Source organism: Fundulus heteroclitus, chromosome 9, assembly GCF_011125445.2.
Source record: "Fundulus heteroclitus isolate FHET01 chromosome 9, MU-UCD_Fhet_4.1, whole genome shotgun sequence".
NCBI lineage: Eukaryota > Metazoa > Chordata > Actinopteri > Cyprinodontiformes > Fundulidae > Fundulus > Fundulus heteroclitus.
In genome coordinates this window covers 9,043,966-9,069,042 of record NC_046369.1, presented here as the reverse complement: position 1 = coordinate 9,069,042, position 25,077 = coordinate 9,043,966, and the positions used below count along the sequence as shown (strand labels likewise).

The following is a 25,077-nucleotide window of genomic DNA, read 5'->3' as shown; positions in this document are numbered from 1 at the left end:
AACAGCTTCATGAAGACCAAGGGAGCACAGCAGGTCAGGGAGAAAGCTGCAGAGAAGTGTAAGTCAAGGTCAGGTTATCAAACAATATCCCAAGCTTGGGACATTTCGCAGAGCACAACTGTAAGCCTACCAAGGCGGGGCTGTCCATCTAAACCAGGGGTGTCAAACATACGACCCGTGGGCCGGATCCGGCCCGCCAAACAATTTAGTCCGGCCCTGTGGCTAAATGCATTATCATTATTAAAAAAAAAAAAAGTGTCCTGTCCTGTCCAGTGTCCTGTCTGGCAATGTGGCAATAAGATGCCACAAAGAGCTCATCAAATTTGACTTTCACAAGTGGACAAGATAAAAGGAAGAGAATGATAAAACAATGATTGAAAAAAACATGTACTTTGTTTAATTGAAAATATGCAAATCCTATATTGTCCACGAGGGGTGCTGTGTTTTAATTAGCAGATTAAGCTTCAGGTGGGGAAAAATTCAAATAATTTCTTAATTTTTGTCTGTTTGATGTATTTTGTCATGTAGGACAGTGTTTTTAAGTTCCAAAAAATGTGAATAAATGTTTTTCAACATTGTATAATCACTGTGATCAGTTCTTATGCATAATGCACAAGTAAATGTTTAACTGAGTAAAAGTATTGTTGAAATTGCACATTCTTTTCTTAAAAACGCTGAGGTTATTCATAATATATTGTGTAAAAGTGAAATTAACTTAATATAAAAATCAACAAGTCCACATTTATTAGTTCTATTTAACCTTGCAATGAGTTAACTTGTGTGGCCCTCTTGAGATCAGATTAAGCTGAATGCGGCCCCTAAACCAAAATGAGTTTGACACCCCTGATCTAAACTGTGGAAGGAGAACATTTGTCAGGGGAGCTGCAGAGATCCACAGCTCAGGTTGGAAAATATGTTGGCAGGACAACTATTAGTCATGCACTGCACAAATCTGGCTCCACAGAAGTGGCAACAATGTTGAGTTGTTGAAAGAAAGCCGAAATACGTCCTGTATGCAGTTTTCCACAAGTCATGTAGGGACCAGCCACCATGTGATAGAAGGTACTCTGCTGTAATGTAACCTTTTGGCAAACATTATTTCTTATCTATTTTGAGATTTAAAAAAAAAGTGATTTAAGGTGAGACTATATTGTTTATATCGAGGTGGTCTATGTAGCATTATAATTATACTTTTATGGATTCTAGTAGGTTATTTCTCAGCCGTTTCTCATATTTATCTACAGTTTGTTAAGAATAATGTGCCTGTGAGACATTTGGGATAAAGCTTTAATTCAGAGATTCCTTTTTATAATTACTTCATGAAAAGAAAAACATATCAAGATAAATATTGTATATCAGCCTAAAAATATCGAGATATTATTTTTGGTTATATCTCTTAACCCTATGTGTAGCATGGCCTAGTCAAAGTCCTGACTCCTAATATTGTTTGGGAAAAAATTGGAAACCATGCATCTCTTTAATTACACTTTATAATTATGTGCTACTTTGAGTTGGTCTATCATTTGGAATCTAAAAAAAAAAGGTGAAAATCTTAAAGACATATGAACACTTTAGTAAAGCAATACATCTCTGTTGCATTTTCCTCCTCTTCCTCATTTATCCTGTTACTTTATCGCTGCGTTGGCCCTTCCCTCTCTCTCCACCAAGGCGCTGAGTAAGTCACCAATTAAGCAGGCTCTGCTTTCCCCCGTGTTGACAAACGCTGGTGTCAAGCCTTGTAAGGGCACAAGTGTGCCACGAACAGGTATGTTGTAGGAAGGGAGGACACGCACGGGGCGGTGCACAAAGCAGCTAGCGTCAGGAGTGCAGGTTCAACTCACACATGCATGTTTACACATATACAGTCCCAACAAAGACACATGAGGAAGGGGCAGATGAGTCTATCCGGGACGAAGGAGAGGAAGGCATTGTGGGGGGGGGGGGATATGGAGGGAGGACGTCCTGATGTTCTGCAGATGCCCAACAACTCAAAGACATATTATGACTCCCAGGAAGAGGAAGGCGATGTCAGAAAGAAAGAGGTGTAGCGAGAGAGTGAGAGACAGATGGACAGAAAATAATATGTCACAGGGAAAGTATAACTAAGATAGAGAGAGCCGGGAGAGGCGAAGAGAAGTCAGCAAAAGAGAGGAGAGGAACAACAGAGGAAGAAAGCTGGAAACCAGGAGACAGCTGGCACTCTAGGGCACGGTGGATGGATAGCGCCTTGTTAGCATAGGCCTGACAGCCTGATGAGAGGGCTGCTGTCAGCCGGCGCTGGCCGATAGGCAGGGCAGAGGCTGGGCTCCAGAGCTGAGAGGGGGGGGGGCGGGTAGATGAAAGACATGGGTGGGGGTGGCGGGGTCCTCCCCACTGACTAGTTAGAAGAAGGGCCGATGCACCCCTATTATACGGGCCTATGACAAGGCTGCACACACGGCTGGCTGCCGCCCCTGCACCACCACCGACTGGCTTTTTAAAAAACAGCGGCACCATTCACCTCTGGTCGCAAAACAGCAATAAGTCAACCGGCGCATGGTTGTAAGATCATGATTTATTCCTTTGCTTTTGGCTGCTTGCAAGACGTGGCAGCCATGTACCGACAAACTGACATGCAGGGTTCACTGGGGGCTTTAACACAGGCAGCACCTTGCGAAGGCAGAATATATATAAATACATGAGCTGCGATGTGTCGTTTTTTTTTTTTTTTTTTTTTCCACACTTTCTTTCCCATGTTTCAGCTCGGCTGAGACGCTGGAAAGGCGGAGGTGGTGGAAAGCAGCTGGATGTAACTAACGATGTTTCCAACAATATCTTCCAATAACTCCCTTTATACGTCTTCCAACTGTGGGATCAGACTGTAGAAATATAACCCGTCCATCCAATGAGTGATAACGATCACTTTAACATAGCGCACAGTGCCAAACTCTGACAGCAATTACATGTCTCTCATCCTTTAAGGTGTTTGATCACATGACAATGGCACGGGTAATGAGTGGAGATATTTTCGGTTTGGTGCATATGTATACACTGAGCTGGTTTCGAGAATCATGGCAGCCACTTGTGCTTGAACTAGGAGGTCAATCTATGCCAACAGCAAAAAATAACGCTTCACAGGAGTGGTAATAACACTAGGCCAGCGAGTAATCCCACTGGGGACGTGAAAATACCTTTGTACTACATCGCCTGACATATATAGCTACCAAACCAAAACACCTCTCCCGCGAGGAAGACGGATGGATAGACGACTGGATGAAGAATCGCAGAGGATGAAAGGCTTACGGAGGTAAAGGTCTGACGCTGAAGCTCCTAAAATATTCCGCCGGCATATATTTGCAATAAAAGCAAAGCGTGGTTTGTCTTCAAGTTACAGAAAGCTGTAAATCACAGACGCTCTTCGAGCTAAAAAGAAAAGCGCTCTCACCCCCCCCGAGTCTGATAATTCACATCATGTTCTGCTTGTGTCGCAGCACAGGGTGCTGCCTCAGCTGAGGTGCTGCCGGTCTGAGCTGAGGAGGGGAGGGGGGGGGGGGGGGGGGAGACAGGTGAAATTCTCAGAGGGATGGGTAATCTTTACAGCTCCTCCTGATTATAGCTCCGAAGAGAGACCTTGGGAACAGTTCCCCGCAGCGCCAAACACCACCAAGGGCCCCCAGCTGTTAAACCTTCTGCAGACTTGTAGATTGCGTTGGCAGCAGCAGCTAAACTACAGATACAAATAGAAGTTGGATGACATCACTTCCCTCTCCCATCTAATCTGTCATAAACATTTGGCTCTGCCTCACCAGCCGCACAGATAAGACGGGAGAGGAAGAAGGGGGAGATGGACACACAGAGTGCCTCCCCCCATCCACACTGAAATGACTCTAAATTATGAGAATAAGCCCCGACGTGTAATAAGAGATAATTTAAGCCGTTTTTGGACATTAATACGCTGTGGTTATATGGTACAAACAGTCACATAAAACCCAGCCTCAGCCTGAATTTCACAGCCTGTCAGAGCTGGATGATTAAGGGGTGGGGGGGTGGTGGGGGGACTGCTTCAACTCTATTTGAACAACTATCAAGCCATGTCAGACAAATATTCCTATCGTAATATTTAGGGTTTGAAATCCAGCTGGAATATTGATGAAGGAAATCATGTTCAATCTATTAAGCAGCCCCACGCTCAACTTAGATGCAGCCGTAATGCGATGATTCTGCATCTGATTTAAAGCATGACGGTGCAGGACTGCAAGTCAGCAACATCTCATTTTGAATCTTTATTAGGCTGCAGAAAACCTGCATTAACAAACTCCGCTGCATGTTATGAATAAAAGTTGTAATTTTTTCATGTCAGTGGTTTCAGACTGCTTAGTAATGTTCAGATGCTTGTCAGTATCTCAGGAATTAATTTCAGTCATTACATTCAATAACACTGTAAATAGACAAATTAATGTATGTCTAATTTGATTGAAGACTATAACAGTATTTAAAAACTCAAGAGATTGATTGTCAGAATATTACAAAACACCAGCCAGGAATTTTTATAAAAATGCCACAAACATGTTAAACAACGTGGTTGTTCGCAGATTTCTGGATCCAGGCATGCTAATGGAAAGTTGCGTGGAAGGAAAAAGTGTGGACAACAGGTGTAACCACAGCTATGACAGGATTGTGAAACAAAGCTCATTCAAGACTTTTAGGGAAAGTTTAAAAGTGTCGACTGCAGCTGGGCTTAAAGCTTTAAGAGCCACTGCTCACTGATGCCTCCAGAAGATGGACCATGACGCCTCCTTTCCTTGTATTAAGTCATTTCTGAATTTGTCAGATTTCTACCTAAGGGCAAAAATGACTCGACTGTTCCGCGGTGGTCAAGAGTCCTCATTTCAGCTGGAAGCAAGTCTTTCATTTGGAAATCAGGCAGAAAAGTGGAGCATTTCAGGATCCAAACTGCTTGAGGTCCAGAGTGAAGTTTCCACAGTCTGCGAGGATTTAAGGAATCACCTTAACTGCAGGCGTAGGTCCACTGTGTTTTATGAAGTTAAAAGCCAACCAGTCATCAACCAGGAAATTCTAGAGCATTTCCTGCTTCTTTCTGCTTCAGGGAGATGCTGATCTTCCAGCAGGACTTGGTGTCTGCCCACACTGCCAACGGATCCAAAAACTGGTTCGACGACTATGGTGTTGCTGTTTCTGATTGGCCAGCACACTCACCTGACCTGAACCCCACAGATAACCTATGGAGTAATATATGTTATCAAGAGGAAGATGAGACACCAGACCCAACAACGTAGATCACCTGAAGGTCGCTATCAAAGCAGCCTCGGCTACACGTCAGCAGAACCACAGGCTGATCCTCATCAATGCAATAATTCAGGCAAAAGGAGCCCCAACCAAGTATCGAGTCTATCATAAGTCGTTTTTCAGTTAGTTTGAAGTAGCATCTTACATAGATTTTGAGTTGTAACCCCAAACCATCAAAGTTAATAAGAGCTTGAAATATATCAGAGTTTTATGAATCTATTATATTAAAGTTAAAAACTATTTGGTGATATTCTAATTCACCGATATGAACCCGTATAGACTAATGTTTGCAAACAGGATTAATATTTTTCATAAAGGATAAATTCACACAAAACCAATCTTAAGGGAAACATATGAGCAATATTAATATTTTAGTATTTTAGGTTGATCCTGAATTATATTATAGATAGATAGATAGATAGATAGATAGATAGATAGATAGATAGATAGATAGATAGATAGATAGATAGATAGATAGATAGATAGATAGATAGATAGATAGATAGATAGATAGATAGATAGATAGATAGATAGATAGATAGATAGATAGATAGATAGATAGATAGATAGATAGATAGAATATCTGGAGCGTGTACGAAAATAATTTCCCTGTGGGATTATTAAAGTATTTCTGATTCTGACATTCTAGTTGTTTTCCAGCCTACAGGGCGAGGCTCAGTATCTGCAAACCAGAGGATGATTTGGGAGGAGCAAACTCACAGTGCTAAGCTTCCTTGAGGTAATGATGATGCGTCGCTCGTGCAGCATACTGGCGTAGAGCTGGAGCATGTTGTTGATGTCCACAGCCACAAAGTACTCAGTCAGGTTCCTCTGGAGATACATGAGAACACAAAATGTTTTAGGTTCCAAAACGTCAACGCCGCCTGTGAGAAGGCCTGATTATATGGCAAAGCACCAGGTAAAAGAAAACCTACTAGAGATCAGTTTACATTAAAAATGAATGGTAGGAAATCTGCGTTTCAGCTGGATTCCTGCCTGTGATCCATCCAAAAATTAGTCAAGATTTAGAAAACGGATCACATTTCACTCAGCGTCTGCCTAATAGACTGATAATTGCTGTCATCTCGTGTCCCCTGCCATCAAAAATTTGAGCTCGAATTTGAACACAAAGATCAACAAAGAGCGTGTGCCGGGTTTGAATCTTCTACGCCAATCACTGAACTTCAACATTAAAGCACAAGCACCGCAGGAGATCAATCTGAAACAAGAGGATGATGCAATAATTTCAAACGGTGACATGTGTATTAGATTAAAAACGATTAGAGGCAGAGATGTTTCCATCGGGGAGGGATTTCTCCTTCATCTCCTTTTGTCTCCTTTTTTCTCCTCTTTTCCACGAGCACTTACACTCTCTGGGATAGTTGGCAGTCCATTGATATCCGGGGCGATGAAGTAGGAGTGCTGCGAAAACACAAACACGCGGGGAGAGAGAAGAGGGAAGGTCACAAGTGAGGCACAGCACTTATTCAGAAGAGAATGAGGGGAAGAGGGGAGAAAAGGGCCATTCACTTTGTTGTATGATTTATGGCTCATCTTCTGCTCTGTCTATATGAATTGCTGAGCTGGTGTCTGAACCGTGGCAATGCTTTTATCAGGCCTGCAGAACAGAGAAAGCTGAATAGCAGCTCTGCTCCCCACAGACACACACTGTGGTGATGTCTCCGGTGGAAAAGTGAGTCTTTATTTAAGCATTAAAAAGGTTTGTGGCGCACCAACACACACACACACACACTGAAGTATATGTGCACATACGCTTCTCCATACCCTCACACACACACACACACACTCAGGTTGTTTAGAGGATCACAGGGCTGCCTGTCTCACTTTGGGAGAGCAGGGCAGGTTCAGTGTTCAGATCAAAGGGGCCTGAGAGAGGTGCTGTTTGCAGGTAGACAAACCACCAAGAGAAACACACGTCGGCGTGTCTCTGCACACACACTTCCTGGATCCCTGGCACACCTGCATTTCTCTGGGCCGTCACGCAACCATCTGTTGCACGTCGTCTTAATAATCCTGTGATCTTGGTGAAATTTCCCAGGCAGAAACTTTGTAGGGGTTCAGATTTGTGACTAAGATTTGTTTGGTTTAAAAACATTTCATAGTTTCCTCAAATAGTCGAGATCCTCGCCTCCGAGTCGGGGCTTTGCTGTAAGGGAGATGGACATGAAAACTAGGGCTGGACGATAATTCAATAACAATATATATTGATCCATAGATGTATGTCGATGATAAACGGTCAATAAAAAGTTCAATAGTATAACAATCTTCCTTCATTTTGCATTTTAGCCATGCAGGTTAATATTACAGTCATTACATCCTCCCAACCAATCACAAACAGACCCAGGAACGCTCTGTCACTAAGCTCCGCCCCCTTCAAAGAGTTCAGAGAGCATGCGTTCCTTTTAAATTTTTTTTAAAATTGCAGTTTTGGTAAAAAGTTGGTTGAATAAAGGGTTGAGTTTGAATACAATGTTCTGTATTTTAAAAAAAAGGTCGTTAAGCAAAAGCATAAAATGATCAGGGCTGCACTTAAACTATATATTTTGAATGTTTCGAAAATTATCGATATCGATCAATATGATTTATATTTTACCAATATGCTGTTTTTTTCCTATATCGTCCAGCCCTAATGAAAACAAAACAAATGCTTAGAATTTTTTTTAAATAACACATTTTAAGATTAAAACATTAAAAAGGTTACAACAAAATTAAATTCCCAAATTAATTCCAACACACCATGTCTGAAACTAGATGTTTGCATGCAATGTTGAAAAAGACAATTAATTAGACAAAACTTTTACTTTTCAGTTATTCTGATCAATATTATTTCTACTTGCTTAAAGACAGGAAAAAAAGGCTGAATTTTCCTTTAAAAAAGTTGATGCACAGATGGGATTTGTAAGCCTCTGATAGGTTCATTAACTACATTTAGACTTCAGTGGAGGCTCAGCTGTGAATATATGTTTAGGCAACGCCTCAAACACTCTACCTCTACGTTAATCCTTCCAAAAGCAAAACACGTTTTTGGAGGTGTGGTCTGATGAAGCTAAAAATCAAAGACTTAGGATGCAACGGGCATTGTTAAATTTGGAGGATAAAGTGGGTGAGTTTGCAAGCCTGAGAAAACACAACCCTATCTATGCAGTAAGGAGTACTGGAGAAAATCACGAAGCAGGCCAACTAAACGTATTTTCATCCATTATAAGGACTTTGGATCGGTCCAGTCTGTTTTATCCTTGAAGCAACATCTCAAAACAGCTGTCAGGAAGTTAAAACTTGGGCACAGAGGGATCTTCTTAACAGACACTGACCCTCAGCATACAGCCAGAATAGTTACAAAAGGCCTTTGGGACAACAAAAAGTGGCGATCACAAAGCCCTGGTCTCAGTCTAACACTGAAATTGTGGGAGAGCTGAAAAGGGGAATCAGGAAAGGTTTAGTCTGATCGGTGGGGGGAAAATTTTAGTTTTAACTGTATGTAGTAACAAAGAAATAATAACATGGAAAATAATTAAGAATAACAATTAAAATATAATCCAAACCAAATGTCCCATAAAATAAAGGATACTTGTGATTATAGAGACACAAACAGAATTTGAGCCATGAAGAAAACAGGTGAAGTACTTTCAGTTTTTTTAGTTTTTTTATCTGATCCTACTTTGAGCCACAGCTTATAACAGTTTTAATCTAACGTTACACAAACAAGCTCAAACATACTGCACTCTATTTTTAAAGGAATCTACAAGAGAACGGAGGACGACATCCCAAATTTAGGCTTCAAGTTTTGAGTTTTATTTTGGGATTCTGGGTAGTAAAAAATGAATGGCCGTTGATTAAATAAAAATATAAGGGGGTAAATTAGGTGCAACTTGAGGCCAGGCCTCTGAAAAATACTGAAAATACTAAAACACCATTTCCCCTCTAAGTGGGTGTGTATTAAGTGAAAAACACACAAAAACAATTATCATAAGTAAACACTTGTTTTATTCCCAGAGGACGGTCATTGTTGCAGATGAGGCAGAACAAACAAACAAACACTAAACTGGAACTAAAACGCAGGACTTTGCCTCCAAGTTGGGATTTTGAAAGGAAAAAGAAATTATGCATTAAATCTTTTTCTATACTGCAATATATCTGCCCCACTTTACGGATAGTACATTTTTCATATTCAATTTCATACAGCTACGGTTACACCAAAGTGTATGTAATTAAATCTGACTTTGTTGTTCCTGCTTCCAAGCAGCCGCAACATTTGAGCTGAAAAATGAATGAAGAGTGAGGTCCAAATGTGCCACAATAAATCTGCCTTGCAAATAATCCTTGACTGATTATTAATTAGCTGTAGAGATGCACAGAGACGCCTGCTGATAAGCGGAACCAACTCAAAAATATCAGCGTTTTCAGACCAGCGAATGCACCATATGTGATGGATTCAGGCTGAACACAACCCTCTTCGCTTTGGATGTCACAACTGAGAAAATAAGAATATCAACTATTTTTAGAATCAGTGGCACTTAGAAAGGGAGCCACAGGAAGGACATAAAGATGTAAGAGGTTGTTTAAAAATAAACACTTTTCTACTATTTAGTGGCTGGAGTTCATTCATGGTGAGAGAGAGCAAGACTTTCAGCAGACAACAACAAGGCTGAATACAGAACAGCTGCTCGTCTATCATCGTTCTGAGCTTTCAACATGTCTGTCAGGGAATATGCTGGATTTGGGAATGTCCGCTGTACAATCATTCTGCTTTTGTTTTACTATATTAAAAAGGAACTATACTTAATTCTGCACAGATTCAAACTGTGAGTGAGGAGGACAGGGTAGCTTTAGCTGCGAGCTCCGCCCCCAACTGTTCCTCCGAAGGAGACGAGGCTTTATCGAGGGACTTCTCTTTAGGCCCGTTTACACTACACTTTTTTAACCGAGCCGAGCCGAGACCAGTCTGAGCTTGGATCAGTTAACCAAGCCGAGACGACCGTTTACACACCACACTATCCCGGTTCCTTGGTTGCTCCTCGCCTCCTAGTGACAATCTGCGGTACTGCTGCTCTCTGGGATTGAAGGCGGGACCGAGCAAATCAAAATGGCGGCGCCCGTAACATTCAGGATGTTATGGTTAGACAGTCGGCTTTTGGGACGTGGATAAGACAAACAAACGTCTAATAAGGATTTACAGACGCAGGAAACGATAGACACTGAGGTTCATCACACTGCTAAGCAGAATTCATCTCTGGAAACCGTGTGGCACGGTAAGGAAGCTAGAATATTATGAATGTCTGAAATTTGTCTGAATGGAGTGTGAATCGGGACGTGCAGCCAGACACGCCGGAAAAAACGCGAACAGTCAGCTGACTGTAAGGGGATGACACGGTCTGCTCATGCGCTCTTTATCAGATAACCGGGATAAAAAAAACAGTCCGAGACCTACTAGGGAACTGGTCTGCAGTTAGCACGGTCCGGTTATGTTTAGCTCGGTTCAGTTCAGTCTGCTGACCGTTTACACTCAAGAGTTATCTCGGTTACCGAGCTCGGACTGGTCTCGGCTCGGTTAAAAAAGTGTAGTGTAAACGGGCCTTGTGTTTTCTTTGACATAAACGGCTACGTCTCTGGTGTGAATGGTCAACACTGACATGCATGCCCTGCTGTTCTGTTAAAATACCCTGATGTACATGCGGCTGGAGGAGCTGCTTCTTAGTAACGGCTCCACACCTCGTTGTGCCATTGGCAGAAAGAGTTGCTGCTTACCCCTACTAAAAAAGTTTGGACTCCCTCGATCGTGCAACCCATTAGTCAACTGTTATCAAATTAAATCTTAATTCACAATACAATGGGTAACAAGCACTTTTCTTAACCAGAGAAATATAAATTCAGGAATAGTTCCTTTAATTAAATCTAGTTTTACGGTAATTATTCTCTCACACGCGCCAACAGACAGCAGCTCCTAATATAATCAAGCGACCACTTCAGGAAGGTTGTTCTTATGTTGTAGTTGTTGAAGATTCATCAGAAACTGCTTGGGTCAAACTTTCAGAACAAATTTTAAAAGAAACTGGAAATCAGCCATTAAATTCTGAGTAGTGCATCTCTAATTAGCTGCTTTGTAATTTAAAAATCTGTTTTTTTTTTCTTTCCTGCCCAGGTGTTATGTGCATTGGTAAAAATAATATCTTCAGATTTCTATTAGCACCGTCAGATGAAGGGCTGAAACATGAGAATTAAGTGTAGCTAATTGAAAATAAAAATAAAATTAATCAGAAAGGTGTAGTTTCTAAAAAGAAATACCTATGAAGTCCAAATCTGGTTTTAGAGTTGTTGTTTTTTTGTTGTTTTTTTTTTACAAAACTTTTCATAAAACCGATTTAAAGTGACTAAATTGGCACAAGAGGGACGTTTTGATCTGGTCTTTGTTTCTGAATATTCTCCGTCTGCCAAGTAGAAAGAGAAAACTGCTTTCAGCTGACTAAAACGAAGACAATCAAAGGAATATTTTAAATATTAGCAGTTTTAGATAAACAAATTGTACTAAAAAGATCAGGGACTTGGGTCACACCTCTGAGACTAAGGACAGCTAGAAAAAAAAAAAAACCCGACAACAGCGGAGTGTGATTCCTGTTCTCTCTTCTTTCTTGTGCTTTGTGAGCTAAATTATGTTCCCCTGTTGGTCTACAAATTCATGGCACTGTGATAATCAGAAGCCGGGTTCCTCAGCGCAGCCGTGGCTTTCATTGGCTGTCTGCTTGCTTATCAGCCTCTTTCCTTGTTCTTTCGAAGACTTGTTTATACGAAAAAAAAAAACATTGAAAGTGGGTTAACTGGAATGGCATCAAGGAGATTTCTTGAGCACAATTGCCTTTTGCTTTAAACATAAAGAGAAGGGGGGAAAAAAAAACAAAAAAAAAAAACAACTTTTGATTTTCAGAGAATATAGCAGAGTGGAAAGGCATTAATCATTTACAAAGTTTGATTGTTTTCCAGAGGAGAAGAAACACACACCAAGGCCCAGGATAGTTTGTTTTTGTTATATTTAAAAACCATAGTGTAGCCTATATGGCCAAATTGGAAATCAGTGGCTCCCATGCGATTAGTACAGAAGCAGTTTCATATTTCACAGCAGCATCCTTCCCTCCACCCGTCTCTGCCGCTCACTCATTGCTCTCCACTCACCGGCTCCTTGCTTGGCTGATCTCTCAGTACTTGCCCAGTGGCAATACACAACCGCTCGTTCTTGCACAATAAGACAGAGAGAGAGAGCAAAACAGGGTTCACACATGAAAGGCGACAAGGCTTCTGCTCTTGGCTGCCACGATAAAGTAGAGAGAGAGAAAAAAAAAAAAAAAAAGGTTTCTGTAAGGGAATAATTCTCTGCTTTATCAATTAAATATTAAACTAGTGGCTTCTCTAGGAATGAGATGAAGCTATCACCTCTGTTCTCCGGGGCCGCCTTCAGAATGAGGCTCTGAGATCGAGATGAAGGAGGTTTATTCTAGAGATGCACCAATCAGGCTTTGTGGAGCCTGGACTGATTCTGGTTTTCTTTTGGGTGTGACTTGCAGATTAAAATTTCAACCTAATCCATGGTCTTTTTGGTGTTTTTACCAAGGACTATAACACATTCAAAATTTGTGCTGCAGGTTCTTTGATTGAAGTAGTAGTTTTGAATGCAACAGAAAATTAAGTATAAGATTATGACTACTTAAGCATCAAAGTACTCTGCCCTTGATCTGATGTTTCTAAGCTCACGAGGCCTCAAAGAACATGGTTATACGTATAGGATAAAAACTATGGACGTTCTTAGTTTTGATGAATCAGATAAATAAGAAAAAAAAGCAACATTTTTCAGTATTGGACCAATTAGAGCCGATCAAGGGAAATTTATCAGTCGATTTCTGGCTAGTAGACCTGGTGCATCTCTATAGATAACTGTGATAAGACCATGCCAGGCAAGTGGACAGATCAACAAACAACGGCCTTATAAGCTGATAAACTTTGACATTGGAAAGACATTTTTATTTAGAGATTCAACCATCAGCTTTTTCCAGACAGCTGCCAAATATCAGTAAAATCTAAATGATTTTGAATGATTTCAAGGTTGTTTTAGCAAAGCACTAAGAAGCTCAGCAGAGACAAATGTGTCGCAGGTTCTTTGATAGAGGCGATGGGTTTGAAGAGAAAATAAAGGAATTATAAGATCCTCCTCATTTATGCTTTAAAATTTACTTTTCTGGGTTTTTTAATCATTCAAGAACAGTGTGTCGACATTGATGATTGTTGATTTGTTTACGGACTGAAAATTGTTCTTAATGCATTTAATGAATATCGAAAAAGATCAGATTAATCACTATTTAAACTGTAGAGAGAAAATCAGCCAGTTACAATCACTGGCTGATTGATTGGTGCATCTCTAGTTTATTCACAGACAGCAAACACAAACTCCTACAAACTAAATTTTGACTTTAACTACCTGATATTATTCCTGTTAGCTTGTTTTGTTATAAATTCTTGGGGGTAATTACATGTATATCCTTCTGAGACCTTAGCTGCAGAGCCGACTTACAGTTTCTAGCTTAATTGGTTAAAAAAAAAAAAAAGGGAGTGGTGGTCCTTAAGGACAAAGGCTAACACGGGAAACTCTTTTGATCCCACCACGGTGTGGAGTCTCCGGCTTGTGAGCTTAGCAGACTGGCTGAAAACCTTTAAGTTGTGCTTAAATCGGCCGGGCTTATAGAAGTGACAGTGTTTAATGTTGGAAGCATTCCACGAGAGCTTGTGTCAGAGTTAACTCAAACAGAAGCTGACTTTGAGGGACCTGGGCTCGTTAGGCCGTTTCACTTTTTTTTTTGATAAGCAGGAGACATGATGAGTTGTGAAAGGGCCCTTCATGTTTGAACGTGTCCAGCTTGAGCTTATCACACACAGAAAAAAAAAAAAAAAAAACCCTGTAAGCGCCACTTCTTGTTTCCAAACACAGTGTCAGTCCTGGGCCCTAAGTGTGCCTCTGTTCCTGCCCGGCGTGCTTTAACCTCCTCCTGCTCTGTACTCTGCGTCTCCTCTAAATTTCCCTCATTTATTCTCTCACATCTCAACCTCTGCACTTTTGACGATCGCCTCGCCTTCTGCACATTCTCATGCCGTCGTGGTCTCGCCCTTCCGTCAATCTCATTTTAGTTCTCATTATCCGTCCCCTTTTTTGCTCGCCATGTTTTCTGCTTTACATTACGTCCTCCGTGTCTCTCGGCCCCCGCTTTTTAACTACTTCAGCCGATTGTCATCACCTTCTGTGATGCAACATGCTGCTGCAGTACCTCTCCCTCTCGCTGTGTCTGCCTCAGCTGTCTCGCGTCTGATCTAGCGGAATAGAAGATGTATACCTACCACGCTCAGGTTGACTGGCGTGAAGGGCTTTGGCACAGGCAGCTCATAGAGAGAATTCAGCAAGTCATTCAAGTCGTTTTCCTAAGGGAGAGAAAGAAAGAAGAAGTAGAAGGGGGGGAAAAAAAACAAAAACACACAGGACACATGAATTATATTTACTTGTTTGGTTGATATCACTAGTTACGTGTCAATCTTAACGACGGTGCTGGGACAGACCAGAGGGCAAATCCTGCAGCGAGGCCTAAAGGGCCCGGCAACGTTCGACTGACATATGTTTAACGAGAAGTGTTTGGGGTTAAAAGACGGCTGAGTGTATGGCTGCAGACGCTTATTATCCAGCGGCGCTGATTTACAGCCAAGAGCAGCCTGTGACTAATTAAGCAGGGGGGGTCCCCGCTCCGAAAAAAACGGGGGCTTAAGGAAGCTGTCAGAGAGCCGGTTTGACCGCAGAACAGGCTTTGGATTTACTCATCCGCCATTTATGACCGCCATTTACAATCTTGTGTCTTCTGAAAGCGGAAAATCTTGCAGTGGGGCAACGCCAGAAGTGCAACTCGTATTCAAACTTCTGGGAGAGCAGTTAAGAGAACTGCAGTGGAGTTTGTCTCGCTTTTTTTTTTTTTTTTTTTTTTTCCTTTTGCTTTCTCCAAGAACTTTGTTTGGGTCTTGGCTATAGGAAGATACTGAGAGTGTGCGCTGGAAACGGATACAGAGAAGCGAGGGGTGGCAACGTACAGTAAGCAGAGCGAAGGGGAGGGGGGTGGGGTGGGGATGGGGGGGTGCTAGGGTGTGTGCAATCGAACAGCCTCCTGTCATGAGAGGCTCAATGCTCACACGCATGGTCAGCAACACGGCCTGGGGAAACAGTTCATTTACCCCTCGCTCTAAACCCTCATCGCTCTTCTGTCTTCCCTCGTCTGTCAACATCTCCCTCTCGCCTGGAACGGACAGCGGGGTAAATAGAAACCAAATCATGCACACTAACATTTCAGTCACCCGGGATCTTTTTCAGCGATCTTCGCTGCCTCTCCTCCTCTTCGTCGTCCTCGCTCACAAAAAAAAAAAAAAAAGAAAACATCCTATGGCATTCGCTTTCCTGCAAACCACATTAGATTATTCCACCGATTCGCTTATAGCTGAAGAATTACGTGGATGTATGTTGATTGTTTATGTAATGTGAATGTCTTTTATTTTATTTTTTTGGTTTAAAGAAAAGGAGAAAAAGCAAGACACTCTGTCCTGATCACAGCTCCCTGAGGATCCGGGGAGAAGCAGTGACTACATGACAATTGAAAAGTGGTCCCAAAGCTCTCTGCCTCTGCGCCGTCTCCCTCCCCGCCTCTCTTTTCACCCTCTCTTCAGTCTAAACAGTGGAACATCACCTACACCCTATGCAGTAGACTCTGCACATCTCCCCAGTTTGTTGCATATTTTACATTTCCCCTCCCTTTGCTCGTACAATGCAGCGAATAGTCAGGGGAGACGACTTTTGTGAAGCGCAAGCCCGCGCGTGTGTGTGCGTGTGTGTGTGTGTGTTTGCTCGCTAGCTTGTGTGTGTTTTTCTTAACGATTTGTTTTCCAGTAAATCATCAGGAATAACTTCCAGTGTCAGATCAGCGTTTGGTCTGTGAAATGTCAACATTGTTGCTGCTAACAAGAGGAACCAATTCGAGCCCAAGACAACAAAAAAAAAAAAATATACAAAACATGCAGCATGCAGAGGAACACACAGCGGAGGGAAACGTCTCACCACAACACAGATTTAAAGAAAACACACACTGTGACTGTTTATCAGTCAAACACAACTAGACTGTTGTCTTATTTTTAAATGCAGAACTCAGACCAGTCAATGGGATTTTAAATCTCAATGGCTCTCTCCTGCTTAAGGAAGAATTAAAGACATACCACAATTATTAGTTACTAGAAACAGAGGAATCTACCTGCTGTTTTGTTAGGTAGTCCGCCAGTGTGTTCAGCAGCTTGTAGTAGATTTCAAACCATGGGAGATAACTGTGATGAGAGGGAGGGGGAAAAAAAGGAGATAAATGCATTAATGTAATAAATATGGAAAAGTCTGCATTCATTTCGTCATCTTCTACAATAAAGAGACAAGATGCAATGAATCAAAGCAGGTCCGTGTGTTATTTATTTAAAATACAAGCGCAAAGGGATTCAGTCTTTAGAAAACTTGAATGTGTGCTGCATCTTTTCCTGAAAAAAAAAAAAAAGGCTTCATAATCTCACATGTTTAAAGATCAAATACACACAGACTTACTGATAAAGGATCATGATTCTTACTCTAAAAGTAAAACGCTATCGTATCTGCCCTTTGCACGTGATAAATTCCTGTCGCAGCAAAAAAAAAAAAAAAAAAAAAAGGATGAAAAGAAAAGACTGTGGATGCTTTAAAGGAAAAGAAAACTGCATTGCTTTTATATGATGCAGAGGGATGCTATGGTTTACAAGCATGCTGATCCCAGATGCACAGGCTTAACAAAAATACAGCCTCCCCCCTCTGCGCCGCCATCCCCCCCCCATCCTCCTCCTCTGCCCCTCAAACTGCTGCTTTTCGTGCCCTTCACATATTTTAAAAAAAAATGTTCCTTTACGTAATTAATGTAAAGTAAATTAATTAATTAACGAGCTCCAAATAATTCATACGACAGTGTTTGTGTTGAAGCTAATCAGTAGCAACACCCAACATAAGCTAAGGCATCTGCAGCATGGCTTTCTTTTACAAAGTTGACATATTCTTGGCCAAGTGGGCTTGCTTTCTGGGTGGAAGGAGGCCAACATTTTCCTCTAGCATAAAAGGCTGAGGACTCACTTCATTTAATGTTATGCAATTAACTAATAAAAACAGGAGATCCTATCATGGGGCTGAATTTTGATGCAGTTTTGCCGATTTACACTCTGACAGTGTCATTCTGGTTGAGGACTTTTTAGCATCACAAATAAATATAGACAGACTCCTTTTTAATCCTTTATTAATTTAGATGGAAGCAGGGATTAAAAATCAATTAGGGACCAAATCTTTAAATATTTTTTGAATGCGATAAAACAGAGTTACTCTGAACAGTAATTTTGCTAAAATATTAGACAAAAACACCAAAAAAAACTTGTAGTATTTTGCTGCAACAGTGACAAATGAGCGCCTGGGGTCTGGAGTGTGAGAGTTTGTAGTGAGGTTCAAGCAGTTGGCTGGAGAGCGAGGAGTTACCGGGCCATGGGTCACTGGCTGCTCTGCAGACTGGAATTAACAGACAACATGAAAACAATAAAGTGGACCTAATGCAAATTTTCATATCACTAAATCCGCGAGGGGCCAATGGCAGCCCGGGTCTGCAGGAGAGGTGCAGCCAAGCGCGCCAATCAGAGAGGCTGAGTGACCATTAGTCTGAAACAATCAGTCTCTTAACATGCCGATATTTTGACATCTGCATGAAGATTTACCACAATCAGGTCACACTTGCAGGAGAGACTCAATCAAACATACTCATGTTAATTTACATGCTGACCGGATATGAACCTGAAGACCTATTTCTGCCACGTCAAGCAACACCAATATCTGCATGCTGGGGCGGCTTTTGATGTGCCTTTTTTTTTTATTACAATAGCATAAGCTGGAGAAGATGGAATTATTCTAATTTTGAATTTGATTACACGTGTTAAGAATCTAAAACAAAATTTGATGTTAAATTGAGATTAAATAAGCAAATAAAATCCCTGGTGAACAATTTCTATGCACTAAGAGTAATTAACGCATATTATTTATGCAGTTATGAAGTTGATTAGTGTCGAGCAAAAAGGAAATTAGTGCTCAATGACTTCCTGTTAGCCTTTGGTATAAATATGATGTCTCAGAGGCCCACTCTTCAAAATGGGAAAGCCAAGAGAACATTTCACACAAGTAAGACAGGATGTGGCAACAAGGACAAAGCAGATCATATCTAGGATAAGAAGATTTTTTTAATGAAACTTTAACTGAGACAAAAAAAAGGGTTGGATGAGGACCCGGGTTGATCCACCAGGCACAGAGACGAAGATACATTTTAAATATACTGTCAGAAAACTTTACAGCAATAATAATTCTTCTTTTTTTTTTTTTTTTTACTTTTACAAGTGGAGCAAACAGCTTTCGCCATAATGCTCCGCTTGATTTGTGCATGTAAATAGCTTTATTGTGATTCCTGCAGGGAGAATTTCAAATTATATGGACACTACAATGGGAAAGTAGGAGAGTAAAGGAAGAACAAGATGAGAAAAAAGAAAGAAAGAGAAGAGGTGAAAGAAAGAAGAGATAAAAGGAAGAGAATGATAAAACGTCCTGTCTGCTCCATCACCTGGAAAGAAATAATAATTATTCTACAAGCAGCAGGTGCTGTAGTCACAAAACTACGAGAAGTCTGTTCTAATGACTGAAGCATTGTTTTTTTTTTTTTACTTATTTCTATTTTTTTAACTTGAAGTTTCTATGAATTTTTATTTCCTAATCTAGGTATTTTTGTTTTCCTAGTAAGGTCCACATTTCTTAGTCACTCTCCATCATGGGAAACACAGGAGAACATACTGTTTAGGCAAGACAGAGGTGTTGCCCTTCATCAGTCAGAAAATGGCTACAAACTAATTTCAATTCACCTAAATTCACCCACGTTTAGAGTCAGAGTTCATTAAAGAGATAAAAACAACTGTAACCTGTGACAAACAAGGCCAGGTGAGGAGGCTTAGATTTATCTGTTATTGTATTAAAATAATAATTAAGACAGGTATTTACATTCTCCACAAGAGCTCTGGTCTGATCATTTGAAGTTGATCAAAGTGTCTAGGAACCTTTAATGACTTTTCTTTATTATTGTATTTTTCTGAGGCCACTTCTCTTAGACTGTCAAGATGGGAAAGACAGGCGAACATGCTGCTCAAGGCAGACGTGTGCTAATCTTCGTCAGTCAGCTATAAGAAACCAGCTACTTGCTTAAACCTGCCTTGCATCTACAGTTACTGCATGAACTAAATAGATTAAAACAACGGGAACTGTGACAGAAAAGGCCGGTAAAGGTGCTAGGCTCTCTTGCAGAGATTTAAGGCAATTTGTTTCTGAGTTGGATTATGATACTGCAAAACAAAATTGACTTAGTTTAGCAAATATATGTGTATTATAAATAGAGAGGGTTCTGAATTTTCACATTTCAAAAAAAAAAAAAGTTTAATCTGAAAGGGCCGGAGCGAGTTTGATAAATTACCTGACCCGTTTACGACTTGTGTTTTAAGGACATTAAACCTTCAGATTTTCCCCGATGTGCAGCGAATGAGTAAAAACCTCGCTATCAGAGGCGCCGGCAGGCCTCACAGAGCTCACTCCTTAACCAAAGTGCTGTAAATTTAGTAGAAGACACACAGTCACCGGTAAACCCAAACCTCCGCAAACTATCAATATTCAGCTCATATATTTGAAAGATGGGGAAAGTTCTTCTCCTTCTTCAAATGGAGACAAATTAATATGTTTTTAAGATGCATTGTTTCAGTCTTCTCCCCTCCCCTGCCCTGCTCGGCTCTCTGTGCACGCAAAGTTAAAAGTTTGGAAGGCTCGCTGAGAGATACTCCTACTCGTCACAGTTCATTGCTCAGATCTGTTTGTGCTTCGCAAATCCTCCGATAGAGAGGGAGAGGGAGAGGGAGGGGGGGGGGGGAGAGGCATCTATCACTGGAGTGCTCGGTGCGTGGGGGTCCCGCGATCTCTCCTACCATTTTAAGCACACGTCTTCTCAAAGTGCCATGTACTCAAAGAGCGGACCAATTAATCTGCGACCCACTCGCGGACCGTCGTGCTCTCCCTTCGTTCCAGGCTCAGACCACCTCACTTTCAAAACAGGCAAACGGAAAAGCGGCTCTGGGACTCAGAGAAAAAGCAAAACGTAGCCAAAATAAACCTTTTAAAATTTGTTTTTTCGGAATAAAGAAAAGTAGAAAAGTAGAAAAATAAACAACTATAAAGTCTCTAAGTGTTGGCCAGCCCCTCTCCGGCTGTCATAAAGTAAGTTGGGTGTTAAGCACGACAGTTATTCCTGTTCCTCCGATGAGCCTTAAATCGTTTTTACTGCACAGGAATCTGTAATCGTAAGTCACCTACACTTTGTAGACGGCTCAGACGAAGATTGCGTTACACATTTACTTTCCGGGGTCATGGTGTTAAGGACGGGGGGGGGGGGAGGAAGTGTTGTCCTGAAAAAGTGACCAATAACCGGAGCCTCGCAGCACTTAAAATGTATCCTGAAACATCTGCTGTTACACTAAACTACTTTTTTTTTAGCTACAAATTATTTCAGGCAGAGGGCGAAAATTATTAAAACACCAAGTGGCAGAGAGTGAGAGGAGATATGAAGACGGAGCATTAAAAATAATAACGAGATTCCAGCGAGTGTCTTTAATCGGGTGAGATCCGGGGTTTTGTTCTGGCAACAGCTCCAGCGACGAGGCCTTTTTCACATAAAGCTGTCCTACTCATTAAGGCACTTCCTCTTGTAAGCAGAGGTGACAATTTTACAGAGCCGGCGTTTCCGACAATCACAGACACAAACCGTTTTCTTTAAAGCTCATTTTTTTATTGTCTGGAAACGAAGAACACTTAATAAAACTAGATAGGTTCGAGCAATCTTGCTTTGCTTTTTACTTTGTTATCCATTTGATACAATTCATCTAAACAAAATTAAGTTTCGACCCAGGATCTTGAACGAGAAAATTATTTAGAAAATTGATAACATTTTCTTATCTGAGAAATCCAAAACATTGCTATGTTTCTGAATGATCCGAACATAATCTGGCTATTTGTGGTTTAAAAAAAAAAATTAAAAAAATTAAATAAGCTCCAGGGAGGAACACTGGGCAGCAAAAATACAGTTATAAATAGATAAAAATAAAAAATAAAATGAAAAATAAGTTCCTATATGTTATTTTATAATAAATGAAGCAAGTCATGCAAACTACTCAGAATGCATAATGAATTTTATACATCATATGTCAAATGAATTAGCATGTCTAACTCAGCGAGAGGGACGGGGGAGCCTCTGCTAATTGGCAGCGAAGCTTCATGCATAATTATGGGCCGAGCGTCTTTGCTGTCGCACCGTGGCAGCAGCCGAATAACGAGGAGGAAAGAGAGGGAGAGACGGAGGGAGAGACAGAGAGCGTGAGATGGAGAGGGAGAGAAAGGAAAAACAAAGGCCAAGGAAGCTGGCCGGGAAGGGTGGGTGGTGTGTGTGTGTGTGTGTGTGTGTGTGTGTGTGTGTGTGGGGGGGTGAGGGCACTGTTCTTCACAGTAGCTCATCAGGCCAGCGACAAACCCACGACTGTCCATCAACAGCCACACACACACACACACACACACACACACACACACACACACACACACACACACACACACACACACACACACACACACACACACACACACACACACACACACACACACACAGGCGAGAGCGAGCCTTACAGGAGAGCTGCCTCACAAACAGAGAACAGAGGAAGGCTTTGTGCTGCTTTTGCCAATTTGTTGTTTGTTAAACTGCTTAATACATTCATTAAAATTGATCTTTTTTTACTTTTTTCTTAGTTATTATTAAAGTGCAGCGAGCCTGTCCACTGAGATTTTCACTGCAGTGCTCGTTCTTTGTAATGGGTAAGTAATTGCATCTGTAAAAAAAACATTGCGTCAACGGTAAATTACTTGGAAATTAACAGATAATAGCCTTTTTTTTTTTTTTAGAGCACGTTTATGCAAAGAGAAATGCAACGATTCAACGTTCGGGGTCCCTCGTTTGTGTTGTGTGCTGTGATGGAAGAAATCAACCTATAAAGAAAATATCAAAACGGCTAAAGTTTGGGATAATTATAGGCACTTCAGAAACATATTTGTGTGGGCAGATGAGAACATAAATTTGTTTTTCTGGCAAAGTGCAGCTCGGTGTGAGAATGAATGAAAAGGTTGTTTCAAAAATCTGTGTTCACTCCTAAGATCTAGTAAATTAAAAAAAGATGTTATCCTCCTTCATACAAAAAAAAAAAAAAACGGCAATACAAACAAATTTACGACAACAACTGAAGGAATAAGCGTAAAAAGTTGCTTGTAAACAACGCATTTTACCGCTACTTAGGAAATACAACTGCCTCTACAACAAATCTTGCATTTTTTCAGACATTTAATTTATTTTCTTTTAATCAGATATTACCACTTCTTAGAAAAACTTCAGTAAAGTGACCAGTAAAGTGACCGGGTCAGTTCTGAACATGAAGGTGAAGTTTGAAAAGAAGCTTAGAGGCTGACTGTGTGTGTTACCTGAGGAGACATATGCAGACCCGGCAGCCTTGGGTGAGTCGACAGAAACCAAACCTCTGCTTGCTGTCGATGTCTGTGAGAACAAAGGTGAAGTTCTGCCCCACCTGATTCTGGGAAACCCTGGCGATGACAAAGACGGGCGCATGTGGTAAACACTGAACGGGCGACAGTTTATCAATAAACGTGGGGAGGAAATTAGCAGCAATGACTAGACACAATTATGGAAAATTAATAATATGCAGCATTAACAAAGCTGGATGAGGGGCAGCTAAATCAGTCTACTCATTCCACTTATTGTCAAGACTTGATGCAATCCACTGGGTTTCCTTAGATAGGAAACTTTTTGACCAATCTATACGATTTGATTAAATTTGTTTTTGTAAAGTGCCTTGACATGACAAGTGTTGTGAACTGCCGCTATATAAATCAAATTTAATTGAATTCTGTGAGACCTAACCCTTACAACGACTCCTTACAAATACAGTGATAAATATTTCAAGTTGAAAAAGGCATAAAAATCAAAGCTTAGGTTTAGAGATAAATTTGTAGTAAATTCAATTCACATTTCCGCCACTAGATGGCAGCAGCTCAGCTTCAGTAAAAGCTCAGCCCTGACATCCTTACCTCCCTGCTAGGTCTTAAGAATGCATCATTTTTCATGTTGCTATTCAAAAAACTGGTATTTTCAGACAGTTAAGGCCTTAGAAGATCCTATTATATGTATGGAAACACAATATTTATTTCTTAACTCTTTAATGACATTTACCGAGCGTGGCCGTCACAGGTGACATCATCGTCACTAATGACACCTGTTGGTGTCATTTTCCACATCATTAGCATGTAATCACTTACTCGGCATTAAGATTCTGGTGGATATTAAGTCGGTTTTACAGCTATTTTGCAGATCATTATTCTCATCATTTCACCCCTTAAACAAGTCACGCCGTTGCAGTTTTGATTGTTTTGCACTTAACTTTTGACAACCATGGGAGATTTTGCACCATCCGTGGGTCAATTCATGTCCACCAGGGGGTCATTTTGTACCTGCCTAAACAAATTACATTTTAAAGTAATTTTGTAGATTTTAATAATAGCCTACCTTAAGGAAAAGTGTTTATAAGACTCAAATAAATAATAGCTACCAGCAGAAGGTGGCTTTGGTACGATCAGCAGTCTTGATCTGCATATTTTATAAAAGCCATCGGGCAAAATGGAAATCAGACCAAAAATTAACTGGATTTTTTGGGGGGGCTACACCCAGGACAGGTCACCAGTCCAAATAAAAATGCACTCACTCACTCTTAAGGATCATATGAAGAAATCAGTTTAGCTAATGTTCATGTGTTTGGACTGTGGAAGGAGGATAGTATGAGAATATACAACTAAGTTAAATTATATGCAAGATTTCCAGCTTTTTTGTAAATATACTCTGGGACAATTTGCCCCGTTGTCAATTAATTCCCATTTTGTGCCAGTAAACAGGTACAAAGTTGAGTTTATCTTTCAAGTTCAGAATTTTTTGCAATTAATGAACAAAGACAAAACAAATGCTCAAATCAGATGTATAATTTCATGCTGTTGCTTATTATTGTTCGGACAATTTTGCATAACACTCGTTTTTTTAAGAATGTTGGTTTTCATCTTGTTTTTGCCAGATGATCATCATGAAATCCCAAAGATTGAAACTCTTGATGAAACCAAAAATAATGAAGTAATCTCCTGCTGTTATTTGTTGGAGTCACATAACATCTACTTACAGTAAAGTATGATAAGCGTATAGAAAATTACGATAAATCATTGCTTCTCATGGTTAGTATAAAACATTCATGACCAACAGTTGTTAAACCTATAATGATTTGCAACAGTTTAAGTTCATGTCTATGAAACGGTTGGTTATAAAAGGGACTCAGGGGCAATGTGTAGGTCTAAAATAGGGACAACCACTTGTGAAGGTTTAGGTTGACCAAGACGGAGGGCTGGAGAATAGATCACACATTTATAGGCGTCACAAAACCACTGAAAAAAAGATGCATATTGCAAAAAAAATTGCCTGGACTGCAACACATTTT

General features: G+C 40.7%; 1 protein-coding gene across 3 annotated transcripts in view; it reads right to left on the bottom strand.

The window, feature by feature from the left end:
- dennd1b (DENN/MADD domain containing 1B) overlaps window positions 1-25,077 on the bottom strand; it is a 160,689-nt gene that overhangs the window by 71,745 nt on the left and 63,867 nt on the right. For 2 of the 3 annotated variants that reach the window (XM_036140967.1, XM_012853610.3), the window contains exons 5-10: window positions 23,009-23,128; window positions 16,620-16,689; window positions 14,680-14,760; window positions 12,472-12,531; window positions 6,655-6,708; window positions 6,007-6,117 (exon numbers count right to left, since the gene is read on the bottom strand). In XM_036140967.1, the coding sequence (XP_035996860.1) occupies window positions 6,007-6,117; window positions 6,655-6,708; window positions 12,472-12,531; window positions 14,680-14,760; window positions 16,620-16,689; window positions 23,009-23,128 (496 nt within the window). The remainder of the gene's footprint in view (window positions 1-6,006; window positions 6,118-6,654; window positions 6,709-12,471; window positions 12,532-14,679; window positions 14,761-16,619; window positions 16,690-23,008; window positions 23,129-25,077) is intronic. The other variant, XM_036140968.1, reaches the window with a different exon arrangement.